General features: G+C 32.0%; 1 protein-coding gene across 3 annotated transcripts; it reads right to left on the bottom strand.

Annotated features, from left to right (window-relative positions):
• Positions 1–3,268: 3,268 nt before the first annotated feature.
• On the bottom strand, positions 3,269–11,912 carry LOC106644712 (WD repeat-containing protein 55 homolog). 3 transcript variants are annotated; one of them, XM_089596679.1, is made up of 7 exons: positions 11,666–11,912; positions 4,738–4,950; positions 4,478–4,658; positions 4,228–4,410; positions 4,064–4,137; positions 3,822–3,988; positions 3,269–3,748 (listed from the first exon to the last, which is right to left on the bottom strand). In XM_089596679.1, the coding sequence occupies exons 1-7, from the start codon at positions 11,682–11,684 to the stop codon at positions 3,269–3,271; spliced, it is 1,317 nt and encodes a 438-aa protein (XP_089452805.1). In that variant the 5' UTR covers positions 11,685–11,912. The 3 variants fall into 3 exon arrangements, with proteins under 3 accessions (XP_089452805.1, XP_014215877.2, XP_014215953.2); XM_014360391.2 differs by lacking the exon at positions 11,666–11,912 and adding an exon at positions 5,081–5,207; XM_014360467.2 differs by lacking the exon at positions 11,666–11,912 and adding an exon at positions 5,081–5,207 and having other exon boundaries at positions 4,478–4,653.
• Positions 11,913–12,077: the final 165 nt, after the last annotated feature.

Genomic DNA, 12,077 nt, shown 5'->3' with positions numbered 1-12,077 from the left:
TTTTTTTTTCATCCAATGAGGGTAAAAATTGATTTAATCAATTGGTGGCATATATCATTTTTCATGATCGAAGACTGTAAAAAAAAAAATTTCGAAAATAAAAATTTTTTAAAAACGTGAATAAAAATAAAGCAAATGATAAAAAACGACTTTAGCCGTTAAAAACTTGTACAGCTGTATAATTTGTTATTTGGTGTTGAACACTTTCCATAATGTGTACGTGTGCATACGTGTATATATCGACGCCTCGTACGAAGTCTAGCCTTATTTACATTTTCTCATTTAAACTAACATTGGAAAATCTGAATAAGCATAGACTTCGTACGAGGCGTCGATATACATGAATGTACGTGTACATATGTGTATATATACGAAGATGAACGTGTGTAAGCTCGCACTGTGTAACAATAAATGTCAGATAAACAAAGTTTAATGCAAAAAATAAACTGTTCGAACGTATGTATTTATGAATCCACACACATATACATGAACATCATTACTTGTAATGTCTAGGCATATGTATAAATCAAATTATTATACATTATTATAAATAATTGCAGTTCATCGACATGAAACTAAAAAATTGTTTGAGCGTGTGCCTGTGAATATGAAAAATAAAAAAAAATAAAAAAAAACTCGTGAAAAAATCAACGCATGCCAGGATGCGTCAAAGTTAAGAAATCACCTGTACAGATATTGTCATAGTTATGATTATAATTATAATTATCTTAGATGTGCATAGATAAGAGGCTGTATGCCCGATTGTACGTAAAAACTTTGAATGGAGTTGATACGTTTGAGTACGTGTGTGTGCGTGTATTGAGTTACAGGTGTTTTGTGATAAAGGGAGCCGGAGCGAGACATAATAATTTAGAGGACAGTGGGGATTCGCAAATGGAAATATGATAATTTGTTGCCAACCTTTGAGTACGTTGCCAAAGTCCCTTCTGTAGATTTGCAAGAAAAAAGAGAAGAATAGAAGATCGTTGAGAGAGAGAGAGAGAAAGAAGGGGAGAGGAGATACCTAGAGAATTTTTCATTTTTCTTTATTTGTTGCGCCTCGTTTTTAAAGCTTACACGCGCGCCTCCTTCCTTTACACTTCGTGTTTCATTTGGCATTGTAGATCTTAGTACGAATTGTACCTAATTGGGCGTCGATGAAATCTTTATTAATTAACCATTGTATGATGTGATGGAATTTTCTTAGCAAAATCTCGCATGTGCGTGGGCCAATTATCGTTGTTTCTTTAATACTACACGATGAATTTATTACTTTGCAACATAAAATTTACTCGAAACGTAACTTACATGCTCTGTTTTGATATTTCCAGTTTTGTGCTTTCTTTCACTATTTTACGTTAAATCAAATATAAAAGTACTAACTTTTTTTTTCCTAAATACGTCCATAGATTTTACCAACGCTCCGCATGACGTTTACCAGCTTTTGTTTGAACAATCGTCGTGGCGGCCTACTGTAAAGGATTAGTTTTTCGCGATGCTTCCACGCGCATATTTTGGAAGGAGCTGCTTTTTTGGATTTTATTATTCATGTGAATCGTGAAGAAAAGACAAGACGGGCGGCTTGGAAAAAATAATTTATACTTCCCGTATACTTATGCCTTGTGTGCAACATGAGAAGAACAAAGTAGCTCATGGCTGTTGCTAACTAATTCTTTACACGATTCTTTATATGGAAGCGTATCATGGATTAAGTAAATAATGATAGGAGCTCTGGCTTGTGAAAAACTAATGTCAAAAATAAGAATATTCAAGAAACTCACGAATGCGGATCTTGTGTCATACTGTATAAACTAAGTATAATGTAAAATATAAAAGGTTTTTTTTTTTCTTCAAGCAAAAATCGAAGTGGCTAACAAAAAAGAAAAAAAGAAAACAAGAAGTAAAAAAAAGGATTGTAATGGATTCGAATTCAAAAATATGCTTTGAATTAAAAAAAGAAAGAGAAAAGACACTTTCCTTTTGATTTAACGTACGAAGAATACGGAAGGATGTTAAAGGTATTATCGAATAAAAACGTACAGACACAAACTATAAAAATAATAAAAAACGTAGTGTCATACAAGCTTGCGTGTACAGTTCTGTGATATGTAGCTGTTTCATTAATTTTTTTTTTCTCTTTCTTTTTGTTGCACACGTTCAAACGAGGCCACTCTCACGTTATACTAAAAAAAAATACAGCGCTTGCTAAATAAAAACTAATGAAAAATGCAAAAAATAACATAATAAAAAATTGGTAATGTAAAACGGAAAAGCGGTATATCATACTTGAAAAGGATATCATGGTAAAATAAAGGACATAGTGAACGAGTAACAGTGTGATTGAGAGAAATACTGCGTAGAGAAACATTAGAAGAAAAATTCGCATCAATGGGAGTGAAAACAGTAACATGTGTATAAATGCATTAAAAGAGGAATAAACAAATATTGAAAGAAAAAAAAACATACCAGCGTTACGGCGAAAATGACGAAGATACTATTTGCTTCTCGTCGACTGTTCGACCTATCAGAGCGATTCCTAATATTTGTGCGTTCCATATGCAGAAGTTGAATAAAAGAGGAATAATGTTCTCAACAAAAAAACCCAATTTTGTATTCATTGTTTGAAAGCATGAAAATAATCATTTCAAATACATAATTAATATGAAAATAATTTGGATGCATTTTTTCAGAAATCGAATTTAAAAAATCACGGGAAACAAACTTCGTGTTCATCAAAATAGATATCAATACCTGTACTATGATAGAAATCGAAAAAACAAAAAGAAATATTTTTTTAATAGTTTCAATAAAATTAACCATTGTTTTTATTTGGATGGTGACATTTTTCTTAAAAATTTTGGCTTTGTACAAATAGTACTGACTTGTACTACATTGATTTAATTAAAAAGTTTGTACATAATGTTTTATGAACTATTAAGAATCAAGAATCAAAGGAAACGCTATTACAAATCATGTTATTAAAAAAATTAAAAAAATTGTCAAGATAATTTTTTCTTTTGATTTCATTCTAAAATTACTTCAATTAAACACAGAAATAAAAACACGAATTTTTTCTAAGTATCTTACACAAACAGGCAACTGTAAGTATCTATAATGATGGTAATTGGCAAATTATTTTCTTAATAATTTCATAACAGAATAAGGGACTGAATCATTTACACAATTTTATTTAATTATAAAAATTGAATTTTATGTATTTAAAACTTATATTAAATATTTTACAAAATTTACAATTTTATTATTCTCATCAAAGATCTGCAAAGAAATCAGATGCATTCTCTAACTGGCTGCTAGGCAAATTGTATTTTGAAGTCTTTTGTTTTCCACCCTTGACAATGGGTTTATTGACATTTAAAGTTTCAAAATAACTAATGTTCCAAAACTTGATGGAGTTATCATATGCATATGAGGCGATTAAAGAACCATCATTACAAATGTCAAGACACTCCACAGACAAATTGTGTTGACCAACAACGCCAAGTTGACGATTGGGGAATATGCTTGTAGCTCTTAATATTTTATCTTCACCACCAGTGACTACTACATTTTCGGTTATGGGTATCATACAGTTTATAGCTTGTTTTGTCAGACTTGGTATTTCATCCGTGTGGAGTCCAAATTCACCCCAATTGAAAAGAAATAGGTTGCCTTTGTTTCCACCAACTAATATTTTTCTTCCATGTTTGAATAATCCGAGACATGTCAATTCTTGTGGATAATCTTCAGTCTAAATATAGTTTTATAATTATATTCAGAGTAACATTATGGCTTAAAAAAATCTTTAAAAACGTAGTACATACTCTAACGTGCATTTTTTTGGCCCTAATGTTTAAGGTGGTGAGTGTACCATCACCGCTGGTGCAAACCAAAAACTTTTTTTCTGCATCTGTTATCATAGCACTCACATAGTCTTCCATTTCTTTCAATGAAAAAATGGGTTTATCGTCTCTTTGCCTAAGATCCCACACTGCAACAATTGATACATTATAAATAATACAACTAGCGTTGAAACAAAAAAACATCAAACGAAACTAACACTTACATCTTACAGTTCCCTCATCATCTCCGGTAACAAAACAATTATTATCCAACACAGTCATTGAATAAATTGGATTACTACAAAATGGATAGTACGTTGAAAATATTTAAATTAATATTTTATCAATTTAACGATATTATGTGTTACAAGACGTTGAAATCCCTTACTCATGTGCATTTTCATAAAATCTAACTAATTTTTCGGTTCCAACATCGCTCAACATTATATTGCAATCTTTGCCAGCAGAATACAGAATAGTTCCATCTTCATTAAAATTTACTTTTCTGCAAGCCTTATCATGCAGCTCTAGAGTTGACAAAAGTTGATTTTCTTCAATATTATATTTATATCTGTAAAAATTATAAATACATCTCAGTATATGGTGAAAAATGTACAAATGTACAATCAAAAACTGACATTAATACATCTCCAGTGAGGGAAGCTAGGGCAATGATATTATTACGTGGATGAAAACAAATATCAGCAACAGTATCTTCTACTTCGATTTCTGGAGGATGATCTCTATGAAGATCCTTTGACTTTAAGATGGCTTGCACCACTTCATCTTCTTCGTCTAAATTTTGATCTTCATTCTGTCCTAAAAAAATGTAAGTGAATTTTCCATGCCCCTGATAGGTCTCACTTATGATAAATAAGTGGTTAAAAAAAATACTTGCCTGATGTACCAGTTGCATTGTTGGAACGACGGCTTCTATTAGCCTGTGCATTACCTTCATCAGAATCGTAGGAGCTAGAAGACGAGCTTTCACTGTTGAAGTCGTCGTCGTCGTCATCATCACCATCAACATCATCATCTTCGGCATGATCTCCTGGTATAGGCAGATCATCTCCACTTATATACAGGTCATCGTCGCTGACATCTCTATCATCTGAAATGTTCATGATCACAAATCATTGTATCAAATTAATAAAATAATTTGAATCTAACCTATAAGACTTATTTAAGAAAAACACACTTGGAATAAGTTGAAACAATCTTAATGGTAATCATCACCGTACCTTTCAGAAAATTTTCTTCTGACTTCATGATCAATAGCGAGTAATAATTTTGTTTTTAAGTAGTACAATGTATACTAAAAAATAAAAGTTGACAATATGATCGCGACACAAGAACACTTGTGTTTTATTTTGCCATGGCATACTAAACTGCATGTGCTTTTGCTAACATGCTAATGCTAACCTACCCCAACCCCACTCTGAACTATAATCAGCGCCATCTCACGTGTCTGATTTTGAGTTAAAAAGTAGCCTGTCAAACCTAATGGATATATGTATACGAGTATAATTACAGCCTTTGATACTCTGATTTTATCATTCTGGCAATGGTAAAGAGAGCAATGAGTAAGATATATGTAAAGTTATGTTTATGTGTAGTAATTATAGTAAGCATTACTTTAGTAGTGCTATGGTCGATTTTATTAAACCATATAAGTAGAGTATCTATATTTTGGAGGTCAATTTTCGAATAAAAGATGAACGGTAAACTTGCCGCAAATAGCATTAACAATGTTAACTTTACATTTTCCATCTACAACATTAGTTGCGAATGGTTTATAATTGATTACATGGCTCAACTGTGAGTAGTAATAATTATTTGGATCAGCGCCATCTAGCGTTGCGGATTTCTGAACTAAAAAGTAGCCCTAAACTTTCCAGCCAGAGCTTTAGCGCGTAGAGCCATTTAATCACTTATAAACCAGCCGCAACTCATGACAAAGCTATAAAATTAAAAAATAACGATACATCTGTTTTTGGCGGCAAGTTAACAATCTATCTTTTACTCGAAAATTCATCTTCCAAAGTATAAATACATGAGAGGTCAATTTTTTGTAGAAAATAGATTGTTAACTTGCCGCCAAAAACACACGTATCGTTATTTTTTGATTTTATAGCTTCATCATGAGTTGCGGCTGGTTTTCAAATGATTAAATGGCTCTAATCCTGATTGCGCTGATTCAGAATTTTGGGAGCAACTTTTGGCCAAAAAAATAAAGACCGCTAGATGGCGCTGATCCAAATAGTTATTGCTATTTACAGTAAAGTCTTTTTAATAATTATAAACCAGCCGCAAATAATCTTATGGATAGAATATAAATAGTTGATATTTTTTATGCTTTTTGCGGCAAGTTTACAATTTATCTTTTATCAAAAAATCGATCACTACAAGTAAATAAATATTCTATTTATCTTCTACGGCTTATAAAATCTACCATATTTACAAAATTACAATACTTTAGACCTTTTACCATTAACTCACGGAAGCACAGCCCTTTAACTTTATAGTTTAAATAAACAGTTAACTTATATAATATGTACATACCAAGATTTGTGTTACAGAAATCTTGAACAACGTTTAAATAGATACGTAAAGTAATAAGTCCAAAAGAGACAACTGAAGAAAAAAGGCTTAAAAAAGAAGTTCAGTCACACAGGAAGAGTCTCCTAAAAATGGAGCATTGGATCTCACTTAACGAGAGTTGTTTCAGATATAAAGAATGTGAAAATTCATAATTTTATGCTAAGGATTTGTTTTTATTTGGATAACAAAGAAAATTTGTTAATCAAACAAAGAGCTTTATTTGTTTTACATTTAACAAATAATTGATGATGATTATACAAGCAGCTCTTAAATCTTATTGTAAGTCTGCAGAAGCAGATTCTTCCCATCCTACCTTGATTAATTTTTTAATTTAAGTGACCTTGTATGTACACTGTTAACTGATTTCAAATATTAAAAGTTAACAAGTTGTTTTATATAATGAATTCATTTTGATTAATCCTTAAAAATGTTGTAATGGTCCATGTTGGATTAACTGTTTATTTAAACTATAAAATTAAAGGGCTGTGCTTCCGTGAGTTAATGGTAAAAGGTCTAATGTATTGTAATTTTGTAAATATGGTAGATTTTATAAGCCGTAGAAGATAAATAGAATATTTATTTACTTGTAGTGATCGATTTTTTGATAAAAGACAGATTGTAAACTTGCCGCAAGAAGCATAAAAAATATCAACTATTTATATTCTATCCATAAGATTATTTGCGGCTGGTTTATAATTATTAAAAAGACTTTACTGCAAATAGCAATAATTATTTGGATCAGCGCCATCTAGCGGTCTTTATTTTTTTGGCCAAAAGTTGCTCCCAAAATTCTGAATCAGAGCAATCAGGATTAGAGCCATTTAATCATTTGAAAACCAGCCGCAACTTATGACGAAGCTATAAAATCAAAAAATAACGATACGTGTGTTTTTGGCGGCAAGATAACAATCTATTTTTTACAAAAAATTGACCTCTCATGTATTTATACTTTGGAAGATAAATTTTTGAGTAAAAAATAGATTGTTAACTTGCCGCCAAAAACACACGTATCGTTATTTTTTAATTTTATAGCTTTATCATGAGTTGCGGCTGGTTTATAAGTGACTAAATGGCTTTACGCGCTAATGTAAAGTAAAATGTAAAGTTAACTTTGTTTATCCTGTTTGCGGCAGGTTTACCGTTCATCTTTTATTCGAAAATTGACCTCCAAAATATGTAATGATTACTATAATTACTACACATCAACATACCTTTACGTATATCTTACACATTGTTCTCTTTACCAGAATGATAAAATCATAGTTTGAATAAAAACTTCAAAAGCTTAGTTAGGCAAGATAACGCGAGTGCTTTGATTAAAGCTGCGTTAAAGAGTTTAAGACTACAGAAAGTTTGATTTTTATGATATAAGTGGACAGCTTTCAATAAAAAAATATTAACATTTATCAAGCGTGTCAATAAGTATATATACATATGATAGTAAGTATACTTTATTTATACGATGTTGACTGTAGATTTGATATCATAGGATAAGATAATCTTAGAAATGAGTATGCATTCATTGCAAAGTACTAACTCTAAGAAATTTAAATAAAATTTTTAAAGTAAATTTCTCAATATAACGTGAAATCTGCAAAAATTTTTGCTGCCTCAAACAACTACTACTTATTTTAAACAGCAACAACAACAACAACTCGAGCAGGAAGATCAAAAATCGTAAAAATGAGGAAAAAATACTCACGTTGGCTTTTTGAATTTACTTTAATTTTTGTTAACTCATTTAACACTGGTGTATGTAAAATAAGATGAGTTAAAGAAACTTTGTACCAAAAACTTTTAAAAAAATCATGTGATAGTGGTTTTATTCATGATTGTTTTACATACCCAATTATAGATTCAAAATTTATCAACTAAAAAAAAACATTAAAGTATTTATTTTACTTGCTCATATAAGAAAAAATTTTTTCCTCCAATACGTATAATCACGTAATTCTTCTAGTGTAAAACGGAAAGAAGAAATTAACAAAACATCAAAGGGGAATTTTTCCCACCTATCGCAATATATTTATCTCTCCGACGTTGATTGTCATATTAAGTGTATTATAAAAAAAAAAAATAATAAACTATATCATTGCACACGTCCTCTGACATACTTTATTTATCACGCGATTGGATCACCAATTGAAGATTGATAAGCATTAAATGAAATTCAATATCAATAGAGAGACGCAAGTGCATGTAATAATTAAATAAACGATGGTATATAGTAAAGGTAGAAATAAATCAATTGCACCAGACGAGTGTGGATTTAGGTAAGAAAGAATATTGTACAAATATAATTATTATTATCGTGCTGTGCGTATTAAATTTAGCCAGTTAACAATAGCAGGTGTTGCACACGTTACGATTTTCTGGTTTTATATTATCAGGGTAAACTAAGTATATCATATTATATGCTCGAGCTTTGCATGATGGGGTAGGTATATGGATTATTCCACAAAAACGTAAAATTTTTAATAATTTCTGACCAGCAATGGTTGCGGGCATTGGTTTTTGACCGCATCTATATTAACACGGAAAAGAAAGAAAGCGAAAGTATTTGTAGACATTTTACTGAAAACTTCAATCATTTTTAGGCTAAAAAAAAATTTCAATGTTAAAAAAAATGCCAATGAGCATTTAGTTGTCATGATTCTTGTACGTATAATATAAACATTCCGCATATTAAAGAGGCGAGCCTTACTGTGTACTGAATATGTGTCGTCACAGGATTTTTTAAACCATAAAACGGAGCATCGAAGCTATAGCTATATAGTGCATAACACAAAGTACTGCACACTTGAAAAAACACCAAGTTAAAAATTTGGAAAAAGTTGTTATGCTGTAAAGTATAGTTCTCTGGCCTCACTTGGGTAAATTTGACCATATACTTACAGCAATATGCTCGTTTGACAAGGATAAAACGATCAGGATGCTCGAATCGTCGCGTGTTAATAACAATGCCAATAGGTCAAGGCCGATCAACTATTGTTCAACTGGTCCCGCACACACGCGTGCATATACATAATATGTGGACGTTACTGTCACGCAAGTATACGTATCTGTGTATACTTGATCCTGCGTGTGGACAACGTCTCTGATTTTGACATATGTAAGGATTAAACATATTCAATATTGTAGTATTGTACTTAGTAGGTATACTGCTTTTGTGTGGAAGTGATGAAAATTAGTTTATTTCACAATTGAAAACAATAAGATTTTATTTACATGTAAAGACGGGTGGGATACTCTGGAAAAAAAAAAAAAAAGATCTTCCTGGACAAAATTTTTCACGTGGTACTAGGAGTACGGAAAATGTGAATGAGTACTAGATAAATTGAATGTAAAACTCTTTTTGAGTATTAAGCCCTAGTTTTTTGTTTAAAATCTTAGTTATGTTTTCAAAAATTCCGTAGTTGTCGATTTAAAAATACAAAATAAAAAAATCAAGTGCGAATCAAATGTAAGTATTTCAAGTAAAAAAATTAAATCCCATTATAGCAAAGAAACATTTACTGCACATCCCATAAATCTGTATCGCAGTAAAGCTTTAAATCATAAGGTAATTATTCGAACGATGGAAACAACGTTACGTGTCGTATACCGGAAACAATGAAAAAATGAAAATTAATTTTCTTCCACTGCACGCGGATCAATAAAAAAAAAAAAAAAAAAAAAAAAAAAAAAGGTCCCAAGAATTTCTCACGAGCTCGTAAAACCACGGATCTCCGATATTGTAAAATCGTCTCGAAATGATTGATTAGCTGTTCGAGTGACGCATACCGTATACCTTCTCGTGAAACAACGGATAAGGTCACTCATGCAGCTCACAGTATATATATGGTGATGCGTATATCAAAATCGTTGGCTCCATAGTGTTTCCTGTTCGCTTACCAACTCTTAAATAATCATACGCGTGTACACGCAACATCGTGTTTTGTTACAACAAAGACAAAAGCCAAGTGCATGTACGTGTATACATTCGCAGCCATGAGCCAAGCGTCAAAAGACATTGACAGAGCATGTACTCGTACTACTGTATACAACATAATTACTTTGCGTGGCATTGCAGGATTTGCCCATGGAATATTCTCAAACGCTCGATTGTTGCGTATAATATAATATATACCTCGACGACGCGAAATCCGGTATCTGCGTCGAATGTATCGCGGAATCCCTTTACTGTCCCTTTTTTCTGCAGGTTATTGTAAACATTTACTCTCTTCGTGCAGGACAGTGTTTTTTTTTTTTTTTTCTTTCTATTGTGTATTATGTTAGTTCGAATTCGAACTTTTTTTTTAGTCCTTAAAATACTATTTTCACCGTATAGAAAGCAAAATTTCTCTTCGACATCCATTTGTCGCGCTACTCTCGATTTCGTTGGTCCTTGTAATAGACACGTTACATAAAAGAGCAACGATGCAAAAAGCAACTGTGTGTAGCGGAACACCGTGAAAAAAAAGTTTCTATTTCCCTGCCAGTGCAAATAAGCCGGAACTGAAACTGATTCTTTCTGTTTTAAGGATCAAAACTGCCTGTCGCTTTTCTCGCAAAAAGCGAGTTTATTATGTATACACCCCACCGTGTGTATACACATGGCTTGTGACTGGAAAAAAAAAATTTTGAAAAAATAAAAATTACTACAGCGTTTGTTTCTTCGTTCGAAAAAGCTACTATTTTTTTTTTTTTTTTGTTATGTAAATCGAGAACCAAGCTACGACTGTAGCTGGAACGCGACACGTCCCAACAAACCATGACCCGCCACCCAGAGAATGAAGGAGAGGAAATTTTATCGGACCACTCAGTTTTTTGGTTTTGGCTTCCATTTTTTTTCTTCTCATCTGCTGTGTAGACGTTTTGGTGGGATACTATTTCGTGCTATTTATTTCATTGAAGCCCAAAATTACGTACCTATACGCTACCAGATGTCCTAGTTTTGTCTTGTGTATCCTGATTTTTTTTTTTTTTTTTCAAAAACAGGCAAAATGTCCCGGTTTTAACAAAAATGGCATTGAAAGCAGAAACTTTTCTGTACACTGAAGTGACGCAAACTAAATAGAATAAGCGAAACGGACGAACCGAACAAATAGGCATGCCAGGTACATACAGATGATAAGATTCATTAAACAGAAACAAAAGAGAAATGACGTTTCTTTGAATTATCAAAGCAAGTCGAATTAATTAACCTTTTTTTTTTTTTTTTTTTTATCTTTTTAAGGACTTACATGAAAAATGTTGAACCATCCCAATGGTTTTTCGGCCGTTTGATCTGGTAACCCTGACGTACTGTATACCCGTAATTTATGTCTACGCGTACTGCTGAGCCGCACAAATTATATATTACTGTATGCAGATGTAAAATTTCAAAGTACGTATATAATGGGTATACGTAATATGGTAATGCCCTTCGACGTATATAATGTTACTGATATTACTTTGAAATAGTTATACATAAGTATTTTGAAAGAAAAAGTCTAGGAAAAAGCAAAAGTCGCTCGTCGGTGTTATCCACGCACTCGGCGTATGTACTAATGATAAGAAATTAAAAAGCCGCGATGACCACAATAATACAAGTATAGTCCGCCCGAGGGAATACTGATATACAGAAACGATATATGCATATACATGTGTATACAA

Source organism: Copidosoma floridanum, unplaced genomic scaffold (assembly GCF_036245765.1).
Source record: "Copidosoma floridanum isolate Cflo_tuat_1 unplaced genomic scaffold, Cflo_Japanese_pri ptg000030l, whole genome shotgun sequence".
Lineage (NCBI taxonomy): Eukaryota > Metazoa > Arthropoda > Insecta > Hymenoptera > Encyrtidae > Copidosoma > Copidosoma floridanum.
Note: the sequence above shows the minus strand (reverse complement) of the source record. Positions and strands in the feature narration are given on the sequence as shown.

Coding starts and splice junctions, on each gene's coding strand:
- LOC106644712 (XM_014360391.2), bottom strand. CDS start 5,108: ATGAAGTCAGAAGAAAATTTTCTGAAAG. Junction 4,411..4,477: donor CTCACTGGAGATGTATTAAT/GTCAGTTTTTGA, acceptor TAATTTTTACAG/ATATAAATATAATATTGAAG. Junction 3,749..3,821: donor CCAAAAAAATGCACGTTAGA/GTATGTACTACG, acceptor AACTATATTTAG/ACTGAAGATTATCCACAAGA.